At 47.4% G+C, this 18,969-nt stretch overlaps 1 protein-coding gene across 6 annotated transcripts in view; it reads left to right on the forward strand.

The window, feature by feature from the left end:
- SMOX (spermine oxidase) overlaps positions 1 to 18,489 on the forward strand; it is a 35,174-nt gene extending 16,685 nt beyond the window's left edge. For 2 of the 6 annotated variants that reach the window (XM_006072939.4, XM_025264026.3), the window contains exons 2-8: positions 5,111 to 5,344; positions 9,188 to 9,414; positions 13,647 to 13,820; positions 13,983 to 14,742; positions 15,431 to 15,591; positions 17,483 to 17,572; positions 18,017 to 18,489. In XM_006072939.4, the coding sequence (XP_006073001.1) occupies positions 5,137 to 5,344; positions 9,188 to 9,414; positions 13,647 to 13,820; positions 13,983 to 14,742; positions 15,431 to 15,591; positions 17,483 to 17,572; positions 18,017 to 18,154 (1,758 nt within the window). In that variant the 5' untranslated portion in view covers positions 5,111 to 5,136 and the 3' untranslated portion in view covers positions 18,155 to 18,489. The other 4 variants (XM_025264027.3, XM_044927904.2, XM_006072940.4 and 1 more) reach the window with 4 other exon arrangements.
- Positions 18,490 to 18,969: the final 480 nt, after the last annotated feature.

Here is an 18,969-nt window from a genome sequence, read left to right on the forward strand (position 1 = left end):
GAAAGAACACCTGGGTTCAGAGGGGTCAAGGGCTGACATGCTGAGGCCTTCCTCATAGAAGTACATAGTAGATGTTCATGAATTGTTAGATTTTATCCCTGGCTGTGCTTGTCTTGGTTGGATGGCATCACCGACTCAATGGAATGAACTTGGGCGAACTCTGGGAGATAGTGAGGGACAGGGATGCCTGGTGTGCTGCTGTCCAATGGGGTCACAAAGAGTTGGGCACGACTTAGTGACTGAACAACATGCTGTCTTTAAGGGATGGAACTTGGAATAGGCCCAACAATTCTCCAGGAGTGTGGTTCAGTCGGAGGAGGCAGGCAGGCAGGCACCTGGGGAACAGTGATATGGGGTGTGGGGTAGACAAGACTTGACCTGAGGGGTAAGGGCAGAACTTCTACTTAGGATGTTTTTGAGCCTTGTGAGTGCTCTGGCACTTCAGTGGTTTTACTGCGGTTGAGAAAGCATAAGGAGATGCATGGTGTCCCCAGTTCAGCTCTGGGCTCAGTGAAGTGGCTCAGCACATTTAGATGTTGCAGGCCAGGACTAAAACATGTTTTTAGTATCTGGCAATTAGGAAATTCTTCTTGGAGGGCTGGACAGGATATCTCTTTTACTTTTTTAATTTCTTGGAGGGTAAATTTCCAAGGGTGACAAAATGAAACTGCTGAGTATGTTGAGAGAAGGTGGGTGGGAAAGTGGCAGTGGACTATGCTCGGTGGCTAGTGCCCATTCTTGGCACCTGGCCTCGTAGTCTTCACTCATCCTTCTTTGGTGATCCTGCCATGGGACAGGGCCTTTCTTCCCTTTTTCCTCTCTTCTGTCTGCTTTCCAATTTGGCTACTTGGGTGGGTTTAGCTGGGGCAGTGTTGGCTCTGGCCTGCAGGGGGAGGTGGTGGCCTGCAGGCCAGAGAAATGGGAGTGAGGGTAGGAGGGGCGTGGGGGTTGGGTGGGAAGGCAGTGGGGCATCTGGATATCTTGAACGGGGGTGGAAGCTACTAGGCATGGCCTGCCTGGGGACATGGGGGCCCTACCCTCCTACCAATGTTTTGCCTTGGAAACAGGAGCAAGAAGGCAAGAGTCTTTCGCCCTGTCCCTGCTCCTTCCCCCGCCTTCTGCTCCCCCTCCCCCTCCCTGCCTGGCTGAGCCAGCACTTTTTTCTTCTCTCCTTTATCTGCTCGAAAAGTACAGGGTGTTCTGTTTCTCCTGTGCATACAGATCAAGGAAGGGTATGTTATTTATTTATTTATTTACTGAAGGCAAGAGAAGGAGAGGCAAGCACCAAGGAGCATTAAGTGATTTTTCTTCCCCAGTAAGGCATTTTCTCATAAAATTAAAAAATTTCAAAGGAAGAGACGGCACAAACCAACAGAAAACAAATATCTCCCTCCCAATCTGAGGTAACAGAGGGTCCAAAAGTCCAGTTCAGCATTTAACTGAGGGCCCAGCACACAGTAGGTGTTTCTAGGTATAGTTTTCTCTCTTCACTTCAGTTTGGATCCCAGGGTAGATCGACTCTATGGGAAGATGGGGATGCCTCATTTTGCCATCTGTGGACAGTGCTTGTGGCTTCTCTGGCTTAGGGGCTCCAGGGGTAGATAGGCCCATCTGGGACAAGACTTGTGGAGACACAGAACCAGGGTTAGCAGTGAGGGCCAGTGGACTAGGTGACCGGCATGGCCCTTGTTTACCTGTTTCCACCATGACTTCCCTATAGCTCAGATGGTAAAGAATCTGCCTGTAATGCAGAAGACCTGGGTTTGATTCCTGGGTTGGGAAGCTAGGGAATGGCAATCCACTCTAGTATTCTTGCCTGGAGAATTCCATGGACAGAGGAGCCAGATGGGCCCCAGTCTATGGGGTCACAAAGTGTCAGACACGACTAAGCAACCAACACACACACCACAGCACCCTATGGGTGATGTCTCTTTAAGTTGAAGGTCTCTGATATGTTGGGAACGTGGGGTCCTTTCTGTGTTCATCTTAAAGGCAAACTGTGTGCCCACATTTCCCACAATCCATTCCTGAAGCCTATTATAAAAATTTAGTTATTATCAATTTTCTAGTTTTTATATTAGATGATGAGTTCTTAGATGCTTATTTTAAAATAAGTAAGTACAGACAATCAAAATAAATAAATATCTTTAAAAAATTTAGCTACAGAACTTTACAAATTATTTTCCTGGACAAGGCTCTTAAAAATGCTGACAATCTCTAGACATCCATAATAACGTAGGTTAGGACAAGCTGGACCACTTGAGAGAGAAAGAAATGGAGACTGGAAAGCCAAGAAGTTTAGGTATCCCCCACCCCAATGTGCTGCCCCAAGCGTTTCTTCCCTCTACAAGCCTCCCAAGGGTGAAGTTATCCTACTCCTCCACGTTTTCAGAGGTGGTGCTCCAGGGAGCAATGGAGTTCTGCCATGAGACCTTAGGGACTTGAGGGAGTAGAGAGATCCCGTTTCATCCCAGTTAAACCTTGGTCTCCCCAGGAGCTTTTCGAGAAGGGGTTCCATCTGTAAGGTCTGAGAACCACTGCAGTAATCCCACCCCTATACAGCGTAAAAGTGGTTGTTTCTGGGGGGCAGCCTCAGGTTGGGGGTGGGGCTGGAGGCCTAGGGAGCAACGCCCAGGAAGAGCCCCCCCAGTCTTGGAGAACTGAGGCGTCGGGGCAGGGTGGGCAGTCTCGCATAGCATAGCAGCGTGCTCACTGTGGTGCCCATCGGCAGCTCCCTTCGTGTTTACAAACCTGATGTAGAACACACTTCTTGCCTGCGCTGCGGGGCGGACTCTTCCTCTCCGTCGGCGCTGGTACAGGCAGCCACACCCTCACCTCTAATTTTAGTCCTCCCAAGGAGAACCTGGGGAGGAAGCGGAGGGCGGCAGAGGGGGAGCGGAGGAAGGGTAAGGGGGAGGGGAGGAAAGGGCTCGAGCCAGCTCTGACCTCCTCGCTCCCAGGAGGCGGAACCGAACATCACTGGGGTGGGGGTGGGCGAGACCGAAGACGCACAGGGAAGAATGTGGAAGCCGGGATACAGGTTCTCCTAGGAGGAGGGGAGCCCCAGCCTCTGAAGGTCTCCGTGTCTCGGGCGCCACCTTCCGGCCACCTTCCGCTACCTTCCGCCCACCTTCCGGTGCCTGACTCCACCGAGTCGGGCAGCATAGGGATGGGAGGTGGGGTGCAGTTTGGAGAGAGTTTGGGGGCAGGAATGGGGTGACACTCCTGTCTGTGCCCAGGTGTGACATAGGCAGGTAGAGTGGGACGAGGAGTTCAAGGAGCAGCTTCTCAGCCTGAGCATATTTATATTTAGAAAAAAAACTTTTAAAATCTGTGATAAAAAAATGTTAGAGGTGGGATGGAAACATAAGTTGTCAGACCTTGAAGTGTGGGAAGAAGGTTCTTAGTGCACAGCTTTTATTTTTTACAGTGAGCCAGGAATGAGGTGCTTATGCATATATATATATAGTGGCACTAACCACCATTCATAGAAAGATACATTTCCTTCCAGACCAGAAAGTTCCCTTCTGACCCTTTCACTCATTCCCCTCCTCCCAATCTCTCTTCTGTCATCACAGATTCTTTTTACCGCTTCATGAATTTCACATAAATAGAGTCATACAATATGGTGCTCTTTTGTCTCTGGCTTCTTTTGTCAATGTAATGTTGTTGAGAGTAGTTTGGTTCTGTTTATTACTGAAGAATAGTACCTTGTATGAATACAGTACAAATAGCACAATATATTTATCTATTCTTCTGTTGATGTGCCTTTGGGATATTTGTTTTTGGTTATCATGAAGAAATCTGTCCTGAACATTCTAGTGTATCTATTTGGTGGAGTATACCCTGTTTCTCTTGGGTGTTTTCTTAGAAGTGGAATTGCTGTGTCATAGGAAGGGTTTTTCTTAGCTTTATTAGATTTATATGTCCCCTGTCCATTGCCCAGCAGCTCTTTCCATTCATGAATTCACTTCCCTGTTGTTAGGTCTTGAATACTATGGATAGTATAGATAACTAGACAGTATGCAACTTCTGCCTCTGAAAACTTAGCAAAGGCAGCTTGGGTCAGGAAGGAAGTGGGGACAGAATCAGAGCTGAGTGGCCCCTTGGGATGGCCCAAAGATACCTTCAAGCCCTTGTAGTCACTCTGGGAATAGAAGGGCAACCTCTCCCAGCCCTGGGGCCAGATTCAGGGCCCCCTTGGGCCTCTCATCAGCTCCCTAGACTGGCGTCTCTGAGCAAGCTGGCTTAGTGTAACTGTCAATTTGATGTCTGGCCTCTGGTGCCACAGGTCCTCATGGTCCACTGTTTCCTGGGCTCTTTGCTGCTTTGTGGTGACTGAGGGGCTGAGTGGCCTGGGACAAAAAACCGGAGACCTACCCGGAATAGCAGAGGTTCATCCAATACCAGCCTCGTGGCACTTTCTTGGGGGAAGGTGGGACTGTGTCCTGCCCACCAAATTACCACCTTGTTTAGGCTCTGAAAGACTAACAGAAAGCAAAAGGAGAAGAGGAGACAGCGGAAGAGAGAGTGAGGGCCAGGGAAGGGCCAGGCCAGGAAGGGAGAGCAGAGGGTCTGGTGCAGTGGGTCCAAGTATCCTGGGGTTGGTTCCAGCACCCTGAGGTCTGTTCAGCATCCTGGGGTCCATGTGAGCATCCTGAGGTTGGTGTGAGCTGGACCACAGCAGTGATGCTGGGCTGTGCTGGGTTGTGCTGGTCTGGGGTCAGCAGCACCAGGGTCAGTTTCTCCTGCTTTTGACCTTCTTGATCATCCTCTTTCTTGTTGACTCTTGTCTCATCCTTGAGGAAGAAGCAGTATGTAGTTGATTGGGCGTGGGATTGATGGATTTCAGGGGTTTGGGATGGGCTCTCGGCTCTCCTGTTTGCTGATGAGGGCCCACAGTACATAACCTCCTTCCTATTTCCTTCCTTATGGCTCCCTCTTTTCCTCTCTCCCCACATCCTTTGGAGATGGCTCTTCTTGTCCAGATCCTCAGAAGAGAATGAGAGGGCTCAAGGTCCCCCCTTGAGGGCAGAGACTGAGAGCATCTCTTGGGGCAGGTGGGAAGTGAAGGCAGAGCAGGTGAGCTGTGACCCCCTCCCTGCTTCAGGTTCCTAGGAGGCGAGCGTGGACGGTATGCAAAGTTGTGAATCCAGTGGCGACAGTGCGGATGACCCTCTCAGTCGTGGCCTGCGGAGAAGGGGACAGCCTCGTGTGGTGGTGATCGGTGCTGGCTTGGCTGGCCTGGCTGCGGCCAAAGCACTTCTGGAGCAGGGCTTTACAGATGTCACTGTGCTTGAGGCGTCCAGCCGCATCGGGGGCCGCGTACAGAGTGTGAAACTTGGTAAGTGCCTCATTCACCACAGTCCAGTCAACTCCCAAGGTCACCTTTTGTCTCCCAGTGCCCTGGCCTAGCCTGAGATCTCGTTATTTTAGCTTTTTCCCAGGGTTTAATGTTCTGTCATGCATGCTGCCTGGGCCTTTTCCAGAAACTTCCTTTGTCCCCTCAGCACCCTTCTGAGGTGTGCAGAATGGGGAATCTGGCCTCTGTTTTTGGAACAAAAGCTAGGGTTCACAGTGTTTAGGTGGGAGAGGACACCCAGAACCAAACTTTGTAGTGGGTAGACTGGTTTCTATTTTACAAGAAGGGGAATTGTGCAAGTTTTTATTAGTTGGTAACTTTTGAATATGATTTAGTATACCATTACTGGAGAAGGCAATGGCACCCCACTCCAGTACTCTTGCCTGGAAAATCCCAAGGAGCCTGGTGGGCTGCAGTCCATGGGGTCACTAGAGTTGGACACGACAGAGCGACTTCACTTTCACTTTTCACTTTCCTGCATTGGAGAAGGAAATGGCAACCCACTCCAGTGTTCTTGCCTGGAGAATCCCAGGGACTGGGGAGCCTGGTGGGCTGCCGTCTATGGGGTCGCACAGAGTCGGACACGGCTGAAGTGACTTAGCAGCAGCAGCAGCAGTAGCATACCATTACTAAGAGCTAGCCCTGGGACAATAGGAGCTCAGCGCAGTGGAGGTGGAAGAAGACTTTGGGCCCCCTTGTGAGTGATGGGCAGGTCTTAGGATTGTCTAGGAAGAGGATCTGTGTAGGTTTCAGAGTATTAAGGCTTCTGGAGAAAGCAACCAGTTAAGAGACACACCCAGGAGTGGGCAGATTTTGCCAGGGGTCCTAGAGGGTGGGGGATAGCCTGAACTGCAGCCAGAGGTCAGGGTTTCCTAGCCAAGGGGTCTGACAATGAAAATGGCCCAGTGGGACTACCCATGGTGGCCTGGCGTATGTGGGTTACACTGACCCTCCATAGGATTTTGTGTCTATTGTTACTTGGGCTGCAAGGCCAAGCAGATTCTGTGTATTTACTTTTGATGAATGGGGCAATTGGTTCAGAAAAGTAAGTGGTCAGGCTTAGAACAAGCAGAGGTTGAGGAGACATGGGAAACTTTCATGTTTCAAAAAACTCTGATCACATTAAAAGTCTTCCTTAGAGCATTTCCTGGAAGGTATATGTGAAGTTATGTCTGTTTTCCCTGGCAGACACAGGAGTATGTGTTGGCAGTGAGGATGAAAGTGTGTCCCAAGGCACACGGAAACCTGAGGACAGTCAGCTGGGGGACCTCCTGGGGGAAGCCTGGAGACTGCTCAACACCTGATTGGCTGGCTAGGAGCCTTAGGGATTGGCTGGCTAGGAGCTTTAGGGATGGGATGGCTCCATCTGTGGTTCTCAAGTCTTGATGAGACATTGACATAAAAGCGGAAGATGGGAGGACAAATGGCCCAGTCTCAGTGGTAGTTGACACCTGAGATGTGCTTTGCAGGAAAGTTGATACAGGGAGTGAAGTGGAAGAGATGGGGCTACAGGAGGCTGAGGAGATGCATGTGGCTGGAAGCATTCCTTGGAGGGGAGGGAGCTTGGGCGGGCCTTAGGTGATGAGGGGAGTTGGATAGGTAGTCAAACGAAGGAACGGATGATGTATATGAGGAATCAGATCAAGGCAGACTCTGCTAGAATATGGGAGAGCAAGTCCAGGCAAGCGCGTATGTGTTGTGTGTGCAGACAGCTGGGGCTGAAAGCCCAGGCTGCAGTTGGACCTGCAGCAGTATGAGATGCTAGCTGTGAATCCCGGTGGTAAGGGCAGCAGCGATGACCAGAAGCCCCAGGGACACTGTGGGCTAGTTGTGGAGATGGCGCCCAGTACCCTGTGGTTACAAGGACGACAGAGGTGAGAGGCCTGTGGGGGACGACAGGAAACATCCTAAGACTGAGGCTGCTCCGGGGCCCCCCACCTCCTTGTAATGCTTGAGGGATAGGGTGGAACTCTGATGTTGCTGACCTTGAGCTGCTCACCTTATTCCTGCTTATGCCTGGACATGGCTGTCCAGTGACTATGACTTGGAACTCCCTGGTGTACCCTGGGAAGGGTCCATGATGCAAGCCCCTTTTGCTTCTTTTGGAAGCTCAAAAGAAGCAAAACAAAAACAAAAAAATACCTTGGGGAACTTGAGGCTCTAAAGGATAATTAGTGATAAATGTCCCCAGTGACCAGCCCCCCTCCATGAACCCTGTGGAAGAAGGGCACTGGATTTCCAGCTTTTCATACCCTCTAGTCTGCCCACTTTCCCTGGACAAAGGGACCCATACATTCCTGCCCCTGATTCCAGAGTCACCAGGAAGTTCTGTCTTACTGACTGTGGTTTGAGGTTGATTGTTTTTTCTCTTGCTCTGTGTTTGGCACATAGATGCATACAGGGCTACAGGGCTTTTTTTTTTTTTTTTTGAACTGATGGTTTAATTAGAAGCAGCCCAGGAAAGAGAAAGCACAGAAAAAGAGGAATGCCCAATTCCTGGGGTGAGGGGTGATTGTTTTCTGTTATGGTTTATAAGATAGCTATTGCTGCATAACAGAACAGCCTGAAATATTAGTGGCTTAAAACAACATCATTTTATTTGCTGATATTCTGTGGCTCCAGAAATCTGAGTTTCTCTTCATGGTGGTCACAGTCTAAGAGGATGAGGATAGAAGCACAAGGTTTCTTGAGGCCTAGCCTCTGAAGCCACAACATTGCTTTCATTGCATTCTATTAATCAAAGCAAGTCACAAGGCGAGCCCAGATTCAAGGGGTGAGGAAAGACTCCATCTCTTGATGGGAGGACTGACAAAGTCACATTGCAAAGGGCCATGTGTGTAAGGATAGGAGGAATTATTGTGTCCATCTTGGCAAAAAAGTTATCATACATGATGTCTTGAATCAGGCCTCCAAAAACAAAACAAAACAAAACACAAATAATGTTCCTCTATATTTTCCTTTCTTTGTTTCAACTTTCCTGGGAGCTAGGCAGGGGAGGAGACAACTGTATCACAGGCTCCGCAGCATAAGAAAAGGAAGCTGAGTCCCAGAAGAGGAAATAGGCCCAGGCACGGTGGGAACTTGCCTCAGAGTATCTGGTCCCTTGGCTATGGATGGGGTGGTAAAATGAGCCACCAGCCTCATCCCAGTTTGGGCCCAGGATTTTCCCTTACCCCAAACAGTCTCTTAAGGTTTTGCCACCTATGCCATAGGATGAGAAAGCTTAGTTTTCTCCAGAAGTGTGTTTTAGACTACCCTGGGGAGGAGTCTTCAAAACTGGAATGTTTTCCCTCTTTCTTCTGTCCTAGACTGAGTTAGGAGTTGCCCATTTTCCATCTGGATGAGTGGTTTAGATTCCTGAACCACTGGATTTTGAGGAATTGGAATAAGGCCAAATGGGGACCTTGGGTCTGAAAGGCTGGGCCTCCTCACTGGGTATTTCAGGTACCTGTACCATGTGGTACCCTCTGGTACCATAGAATTTCTCCTGAGAGGGAGGCATCAGTGAGGAGGGAGGGCCTATTGTTGGATGTTATCACAGAAGGAGAATCTTCTACTTATTCCAGTGAGGCGACTTGGTGTCGTCAGAGTCACTGAGGGTGGAAGTTACCTCATTTATAAAGTGGAATCCATTTTGTGCTGCATATGGTTTCTTACTGGGAGCTTTTCACTGAAGACTTTGGTTTGTTGCCAGAGGGGGGCCTAATCCCCTTCCTTGCCCTCTTGTTGGGGATGGAAGGATCCCCTTGGAGAATGAAGATGAGGCAGTGTTCTGGCCCTCTTTGAAGAGTCCTTGCTGTGCTAAGAGCCTGTTGTTGCCATCAGGACACGCTACCTTTGAGCTGGGAGCCACGTGGATCCATGGCTCCCACGGGAATCCTATCTATCATCTAGCAGAAGCCAATGGCCTCCTGGAAGAGACAACTGATGGAGAGCGCAGTGTGGGCCGCATCAGCCTCTACTCCAAGAATGGCGTGGCCTGCTACCTCACCAACCGTGGCTGCAGGATCCCCAAGGATGTGGTTGAAGAATTCAGTGATTTATACAACGAGGTGAGGTATTATGGGAATAGTTGAGCACAAGAGTGTGGGGGATAGGGAGCACACTGGCACTTCAGGGTTCAGGGGGATAGGGAGCACACTGTGTGTGTGTGTGATGGGGGTGGGGGCCTAGGCAACTTGCTAGGGTTTTCTGTGATCCTGGTCATGTCTGTACATTCTCTGGGCCTCAGTTTGAGGGTAGAATGAAGACAATGAGTGGAAAAGTACTAGGGAAGAGATTATTGATACTTATGATTAAATATTTCCGCAGAAAGTCCTTAAATATCTATCAGATTTGTTACTAGGTAAATGTGTATGATTATTGTTGTTAATGTTCTTAGGCACTCTTGTAAATGATAACTTAAAAAAAAACACCTTATTTTCTAATTGTTCCTGGTATATAGAATTATAACTGATTTTTTAAAATTGAAGTATAGTTGATTTACAATATTATATTAGTTTCAGGTATACAGCATAGTGATTCAACATTTTTATATATTATACTCCATTTAAAGTTATTACAAGATAATGATTATATTTCCCTGTACTGTACAATATATAGTTGTTGCTTTTTTATTTTTTATACATAGTAGTTTTTATCTCTTAATCCCATACCCCTGTTTTACCCTTCATTCCTTCCTTCTCTCCACTGGTAACCACTAGTTTGTCCTCTATATCTGAGTCTATTTCTGTTTTGTTATGTTTGTTTGTTTTATTTTTTAGATTTCACATATAAGTGATGATACAGAATATTTGTCTTTCTCTGTCTCACTTATTTCAGTAAATATGATACCCTCTAGGTCTATGCATGTTGTTGAAAATTGCAGATTTTCATTCTTTTGTATGGCTGAGTAAAATTCCAATGTGTGTGTGTGTCTATATACATATATATAACAATATAGTTTATATCTATCTATCTAACATGTATATAAAACATGTGTATGTATACTACATATATAACTATGTTTTATATCTATATCTATCTAACATCTTCTTTATACATTCATCTGTTGATGGGCACATAGATTGCTCCCATAGGTTGGCTATTATAAATAATGTTGCAGTGAACTTTGGGGTACAAGTATCTCTTCAAATTAATTTTTCTTTTTCTTTGGATATATACCCAGGAGTGGAATTTCTGGGTCATGTGATAGTTCTAGTTTTAATATTTTGAGGAACCTCCATATTTTCCATAGTGGCTGCATCAATTTACATTCCTGGCAACAGGGTAAAGGGTTCCGTTTTCTCCATATGTTCACCAATGTTTGTTACTTGTGTTCTTTTTGATGATAGCTCTTCTGACAGGTGTGGTATCTCATTGTCATTTTAAATTTCTCTGATGATTAACTACGTTGAGCATCTTTCATATGCCTGTTGGCCATCTGTATTTCTTCTTTGGAAAAATGTGTATTCAGGTCTTCTGTCCATTTTTTAATCAAGTTGATAGTTTTTTTTTTAATTGAGTTGTATGAGAAGTTTATGTATTTTGGATATTAGCCTTTACTGGTCATATTATTTGCAAATACATTCTTCCATTCAGTAGGTTGTCTTTTTGTTTTGTCAGTGATTCCCTTTGCTGTGCAAACATTTTTAGATTAAATTAAATTTGTTTTTGCTTTTGTTTCTTCTGCCTTAGGAGAAAAAAAAGTGCTTCAATTTATGTCAGAGTGTTCTGCCGATGTTCTCTTCTAGGAGTTTCATTATTTCCATTGTTACATGTAGGTCTTTAGTCCATTTTGAGTTTATTTTTGTATATGGTGTGAGAAAATGTTCGAATTTCAGTCTTTCACATATGGCTGTCCAGTTTCCCCAGCACCACTTGTTGAAGAAACTGTCTTTTTTCCATATATATTCTGCCTCCTGTATCACAGAGTAATTGTGTGTGGGTTTGTTTCTGGCTCTCTGGTTTGTTCCATTGATCTGTGTGTCTGTTTTTGTGTCAGTACCATGCTGTTTTGATTACTGTAGCTTTGTAAGTCAGGGAATGTGCCCTTGTCTTATTCCAGCTTAAAAAAAGGTTAATATTTTTAGAAACTTTGCTGTGAACTGCAAAAAACAAGCCAGGTAACTTGTAGATCTTGCCTTATGATAGCTTCCATTTATAGTGTAATGACCCTGCACTTTAGGTTAGTAAACTGGTCAACACTTACCTATTATACATTTTTTATGTCTCTTGGGCATAGGAAAGGAGAACTGACCCTTGCTTTGGGGTTGTCCCTGCTCAATGGAAGGCAGGAACACTCACTGTCGTATGTGTGTGCACTCATACAGTGTGTGTGTACAGTCCTATCATGTGTGTGTTCTCACTCAATATTAAGCAAGTAAGAATCAGCATTCTTGAAAGTAGACCTTCTTGGTGTACTGAGAATCAGTCATGTCCTGATTCCTATGTTATTGTGAGTGCTTCAAGCATGGATGCCTCTTGAGAATGATGTTCAGGGTCCATGACTTACTTGTTCTTTTAAACGTTCCTGAAGGTAGATCATCATCAACTTCTGCTTGTGGTTCTGATTTTTGAAAGCCAAGAGTGTGAGTCATGGAAAGTAGGATAGATAAAGGTAGGTTATCATTGGAGAAGGAAATGGCCACCCACTCCAGTGTTCTTGCCTGGAGAATTCCACAGACAAGGAGCCTGGTGGGCTACAGTCCATGGAGTCGCAAAGAGTCAGACATGACTGAGCGGCTAACATTACATTATTATTATTATCATTCTAAGTGGTGCTGCTTTGAGTCAGAAGGAAAAGGTGTTAACCATGAGGTCAAGAGAGAGATTTCCTTATATAGCTCTTAGACAGTGCTGGAGGCCATTCTGAAGAGGTGTGCTCTAAGCATGTGAAGCCTTGCCTGAGGGTGGCTTCGTAATAAATATGTAGCCTCCCTCCCAAGGCGATGACTTTGAAGGGCTACTCATTTGAATGTCTTATAGTTAAATAGATGAGTTTGTTCGGTAGTTATCATATAGAGTTAATCTCTGGAGCAAGATTGCCTTGATTCAAGTACCAGTTCTGCCATTTATATAGAATGGTACATATTTGTATATTCATGAGCTAGTTATTGAGACTCTCTGAGCTTTACTTTCCTCATCTGTAAAACAGACACAGTTATACCTACTTCATAGTGTTATGAAGGATAAGTGAGATCCCAGTGAAAAGTGCTTAATGAGAAATGGGGTGAATATTGTTAGCTCTTACAGACCCATCCCATTTCCCTTGGGTCACATTAGGAAGATGTTGTTTAACCTAGGACAGGAGACCACCCACATGACAAATGCATGTTCAATTATGGCGGTCCTAGTCAGTGGTTGACACAAAGAATCACACAAATCTGTTAGTCCTCAGCTGGGCATTTTGGCCTTTAGTTAACGTAAGCTGATTGGCTGGCTACTCTGTTGCTTATCACCAAGGGGAAAAATCTAAGGGGGAGGAGGCAAGTTGAAAGCCTGACTCCTTGGCAGTGGTACTAGGTTAGGAATTTGCTGAGGACTTCAGTTAAAGCCAAACACCCAGCATCTTGTGACTGTTGGGAAAAGAAAAAGGAATAATTTAACTTGCTTTCTTCTTTATATTCAGAGAAATGTTTAATTTATGTTTCTATCTTATGTGGAGGCTTTTCCCTTGAGGGAGTAGTAGGGGTTGGGCCATACCACCTTTCTTCCTCAGCAGTCCTAGAGCTGGGTTGCAGGGTAGACACATTCCTGTCAATGTATGGGCCCCTTTTGCTCTTTCCCCTGCAAAACACCAGTCAGGACACAGCTCCATGCTGCCTTCCTGGGAGAGGGTGAAGCAGATACACTTGGACAGGAATGTCAGGGGAGAGTCTGTGCATTTGGTTCTTGAAAAAGAGTTATCTGTGTAGACGTGAGTTCTTTAGTGGGCGGTATGCTTGGCTATGTGGAGCACTTGAAAGGGCAGTTCCTTTCCCACACACTGTACAGGCACCAGACATTTCACTTTGTTCTAAGCAGGGATTCAGTAAGAGAGCTTCTGGGGCCCATCCCACCTCCTGTGTCTGGAGGCAAGGAAGCTGACTGCCCAGGTTCAGTTTGCTATCCCCAAACCTCCATTTTGTTGGTGCAGCCTCAGTACAAAACTGAGTACCACATTAATTCACCAAGGAAGAGGTGCCATGGGCTCAGCATATCCGGGAACACTTTGGAGATGGTGAGTATTGAGTTAGAACCCTTAGGTCTGAGATGGAGGTGGGACGAGTGAATGTGTTTTCAGTCTCCTGGGATCTCTTTGCAGGTCTATAACTTGACCCAGGAGTTCTTCCGGCATGGTAAACCAGTTAATGCTGAGAGTCAGAACAGCGTGGGGGTGTTCACCCGAGAGGAGGTGCGCAACCGCATCAGGGATGACCCTGATGATCCAGAGGCCACCAAGCGCCTGAAACTCGCCATGATCCAACAGTACCTGAAGGTATCTTTGCCATCTCGGAGCTCTGTTGAGTACAAATGCCAGAATGAGAAAGACTGACCCTGGGGAAGTTGGGTCCGAGGAGGGCAGCACTGCCCTAAAGTCCTGCTTCTATCCCTGCCCAGCCTTGGCGGTCACCTGGCTCCCCTCTGGCTCTTCCCACAGGTGGAAAGCTGTGAGAGTAGCTCGCACAGCATGGATGAGGTGTCCCTGAGCGCCTTTGGGGAATGGACTGAGATTCCTGGTGCCCACCACGTCATCCCCTCGGGCTTCATGCGGGTTGTGGAGCTGCTGGCTGAGGGCATCCCAGCCCACGTCATCCAGCTGGGGAAACCTGTCCGTTGTGTTCACTGGGACCAGGCCTCATCCCGCCCTCGGGGCCCTGAGATTGAGCCCCGGGATGAGGGTGACCATAATCATGATGCCGGGGAGGGCAGTCAGGGTGGAGAGGAGCCCCGGGAGGAGAGGCAGGATGAGGATGAGCAGTGGCCAGTGGTGGTGGAGTGCGAGGACTGCGAGGTGATCCCGGCAGACCATGTGATCGTGACCGTGTCACTGGGCGTGCTCAAGAGGCAGCATGCCAGCTTCTTTCGGCCAGGCCTGCCCGCCGAGAAGGTGGCTGCCATCCACCGACTGGGCATCGGCACCACTGACAAGATCTTTCTAGAATTCGAGGAGCCCTTCTGGGGCCCCGAGTGCAACAGCCTACGGTTTGTGTGGGAGGACGAGGCGGAGAGCTGCACGCTTACCTACCCGCCCGAGCTTTGGTACCGCAAGATCTGTGGCTTTGATGTCCTCTACCCGCCTGAGCGATACGGCCATGTGCTGAGTGGCTGGATCTGTGGGGAGGAGGCCCTTGTCATGGAGAAGTGTGATGACGAGGCAGTGGCCGAGATCTGCACAGAGATGCTGCGGCAGTTCACAGGTGCGTCCCTGTCCTTGTCTTGCCGCCAGCTCAATAGGCCTCGCTCTGTCTGTCCTCCTCCTCTAGACCCTCTGAGTCTCCTGAACCAGCACTAGCATCCTCATCCCCAGGTTGTGAAACTGAGGTGGCGCACCCCTTGGGAGAGATGCTGTAGGACACTGTGTCTTGGCTTTGGCCTCCTAAATTGCAAGCTCTCTCCGTTTGGAATTTGAGACACTCAAGATCACAGGCTCTGTGTTTCTTCTCTGTTTCTAAGGCTGATGGTGAAAAACTCAGATATCACCCCAACTCAGATTCCCCACTTCCTACTCATGTTGTCTTGCTAAGAGATGGACTTGTGGAGAGATGGACTTGTGGTTGTTTTGTCTGATTTTTGTTCAAACATCTTTCCTGCACTATCCCAGAAGAGCCCCACAAGAACCCCTGAAATTGGAATGGGGAACATGATTATCTGGGATGTTTTTCAGATAGGAAAATTAAGGCCCACGGAGAGGAGCTGTTTTTCTTGGGGATTACAAGGAGACATTGAGGGGTATACAGCTTGAACCCCAGCCTCCCTCCCTCCCTTCTTCATGCCTGGCCTTCCTGGAGCCCCCGAGATACAATGGGAGTTGTCTGCTCAGGAGTGTCTTCTGCGTGCAGCCATTTCTTATCCTCCTTCCCCTTGGCTCTTCTCACTCCCCAACAGGGAACCCCAATATCCCAAAGCCTCGGCGAATCCTGCGCTCGGCCTGGGGCAGCAACCCCTACTTCCGGGGATCCTATTCATACACACAGGTGGGCTCAAGTGGGGCAGATGTGGAGAAGCTGGCCAAGCCCCTGCCGTACACGGAGAGCTCCAAGACAGCGGTGAGTGTGGGTGTGCTGGGTACGTGAGGGGCTGCGGGGTGAGGGGTCTTTGAGGGGTGGGTGTTGTACAAGTATGTGTGTTTGGTCCAGGGGAGGAGTGCCAAGGTAAGATAGGTGGAGTAGCTCCTGTAATGATGGAGAAAACAAGAAAAAGTACACTTAACATTTGGAAGAACAAACAGGGTCAAACTAGGATATCTTAAATGCTTTCTTGAGGTTATAAAAACTGAGCCTTTTAATTCTGTGCTGTCCAATATGGTCGCTGTTAGCCACATTTAATTAAAATCTAAAGTAATAAATACAACATTTTGTTCCTCAGTTGCATTAGCCAGATTTCAAGTTTGAGAGCCACCTGTTGCTCATCAGAGTGGCCACATTAGAGGCCACGTTAGTAGCCTCATTAGGTTGCCATGTTAGAGTGTGTCATTATGGAGCATTTCTGTCATTGTGGAAAGTTCTGTTGGGCAGCACTAACCCAGTATGTTTTGCTTATTTCCCCCAATTTATTTTAGGAAATAAAATACTGACCTTCCCCCAAACTATAGTAACTATATAGTAAAACACACAGAAAAATAATAAATTGAAATTATCTCTATATATTTCTGCTCCTATAAAGTAGATTTTGAGTTGCCCCCACCAAGCGTACCCATACAATAAATGTTAAAACCCCAACACAATTATATTTAAAATAATTGTCTGGTGTAATTGATGAGGAAGAACGCAGTTAAGCAATGTGTTGTGCGTGTCCTGGCTGTGCTCAGGAAAGGCTACTGCTATAGCCATCCTCCTTCTCTTGTCCCCTGCGTCAGTTAGGACTAGCGCATATAACAAAAAGCAAAACAAACTGGTTTAAACAGGACAGAAGTTTACTTAGGTCACACAAAAGGAAATCTGGAGGTAGATATTGGGGCCCAGTACCAGTAGAACCTGGCTCCATCTTCCAGGCCACCTTGTGATCCAAGAGGGCTGTGGAGGTTGCTGCTCTCGTTCTCATGTCTGTGACAGGCTGATGAGTGAAAGAAGGGAACCCTTGGGAAGAGTCAGTGTCCCTAAGCAATAGTGCACTTGAAGTTGATTGGCTGGAACATAGTCACATGACTCTACCAGCTGCTAGAGAGACTGGGATACGTTTTTTTTTTCCTGGATGGCAGTGGTGGTGGTGGTTTGGTCGCTAAGTCGTGTCCCACTCTTGCGACCCCATGGACTGTAGTCTGCCAGGCTCTTCTGTCCATGGACCCAGTTAAATGTCAGGATTTTTGTTACTGAGGAGAAAGAGAAAGGATGTGGAGTAGGCAGCTTGCCCTCTGCCACAATATGTGCCTCCCTTTCAGCTTAACCACCTCTGCAGGCTTTTTATTGGTGGGTTAAAACCTCACTGCTCAAGGTGGGTGGTCCATGGACCAGCAGCGCTGGCACCATGTGGGAGCATGTTAGACATACAGACTTGCAGCCCACCCCAGCCCTGATGAACGAAAACCTCATTCTACAAGGTCCCCGACTGGGACCTTACACATTCAGTTTGAGGTATTTTGGAATAAAATCCAAACTCAAGCTTGGAATGCAAGCATTTGTTCTATGCTTGGACCCCACCTAAACAGCCTGCTTTCTTGATGTTAAGCTTGGCTCTGCCAAAATTTTCACCATCTCCTAGACAAGGCCTAGGAGATGCATTTCTGCCCCCATTTTTCCTTCTTCCTGAAACATCCTTTGCCTGTTTATTTATCCAGCATCTTCTGAGAAGAAGCCCAAAGGTCCTGTCCTCTGGGAAGCTTTGTGTGATCTCCCTGACAGAGGGCCTCTTTTCTGGGGTCTCAGCACCTCGCCCAAACACCCATCACGTCACGTATGATGCCATTTAGTAATTGGGTTTCGTGTCTGGCTTCCCCACCAGCAAGGAAGCTCCTCAAAGCAGCTGCCTGGTCACCTTTTATCTTCCAAGTGCCCAGAACAGTCCCTGGAACCTAATAGGGGCTCCATAAAGGTTTGTTAAATTACTGCCTAACTTTATCGAGTTCTTATATTCTTTCAGGTTCTGAGTCCTTTAGATACATTATTTCACTTAATCCTTACAATCACCCTCAGAAGTAGATGGTATAAACTCATTTTGGAGATGAAGAAATCAAAGCTTAGGGAGGTTAAATCATTCCCCAAGTTCACTAGTAAGAGGCAGTGTGAATTTCTGAAATTGTAGAGCCAGGACTCACAAAAACCTCAGAGCAAAAAGGACTGAGGCCCGGATGTTTGGGGAAGAAGCAGGGGAAGATGGGCAGGTGGGATGGGCAGCTCCTCCTCCTATGGAAATAACAATGCCTGCATCTCAGATGCCCGCCTATTCCTTTCTAACTTGTAGTATGAATGGGGGTTCTGGGGCAGACAGGTAGCTTTTCTTGCTCCTCCATCTTCACTTCCCTGTCCCCCTGCCCAGCCTATGCAGGTGCTGTTCTCAGGTGAGGCCACCCATCGCAAGTACTATTCCACCACCCATGGTGCTCTGCTCTCTGGCCAGCGTGAGGCTGCCCGTCTCATTGAGATGTACCGAGACCTCTTCCAGCAGGGGACCTGAGTGCCTCGTTGCTGCTGAGCGTGTTCCTTAAAGAACCACTAACTCGTGACTGCCAGCCCTGCCCCTTGCTGCTGTGTACTCATTTCCGAATCCTCTGTAGAATGGATTTGTATCTTTTGTAGAGCTAGACATCTAACTGGCTTCAGACCTGGCCCTGTAGCTTCTTCTTTTCTCCTTCCTGGGTGGTGACCAGGGTGGGGTCCATTGATTTACCTCTGTGCTCTGACCTCTGACCTCCCTATGCTTCCCCTCATCTCTAACCTTGTTATTGTAAGTGCCTTCAATACTTTGCATTTTGGGATAATAAAAGAGGCTTGCCCTTCCTGTGCTCCTCAGCTTCTCTCTTCCATTTTTCTTAGCCTTGTGTGTGTGTGTGTGCATGTATGTACATGTGTGTGTATGTATGTCTTTGTGTGTTTGTCATATCTTCTTCGAGGGGATAATGGGACCAGCTGTGGTCTGGTTATGCCCCCAGAAAGGAAGATGCCTGCCTTTAGTGGAGGGGCATCCTCTCACCCCAATCTGTTTGTGATTGTTTCCCTTCCTGCCAGTGAGACTCCTTAGGAGTAAGAGCCCCTCATTACCCAGCCCCAACTCCTTCAAGGTCTACCTGCTGGCCTTTTGTTGGACTTCTCAGAGCCTGATTGGGTAACATAGCCACATGGAGTGAAGGTGAGTTTTATGGGAGGGGACACCTGTTGTGGCTCCATGCCAAGCTCAGATGTGTTAATTATTAATCAATGTCATCTGGCCAGAAGGATGCTTCAGTTGACTTCTGGGAAGTTTTTTCCCAGAAAAACTTCTGGGAAGTACAG

Source organism: Bubalus bubalis, chromosome 14, assembly GCF_019923935.1.
Source record: "Bubalus bubalis isolate 160015118507 breed Murrah chromosome 14, NDDB_SH_1, whole genome shotgun sequence".
Classification (NCBI taxonomy): domain Eukaryota; kingdom Metazoa; phylum Chordata; class Mammalia; order Artiodactyla; family Bovidae; genus Bubalus; species Bubalus bubalis.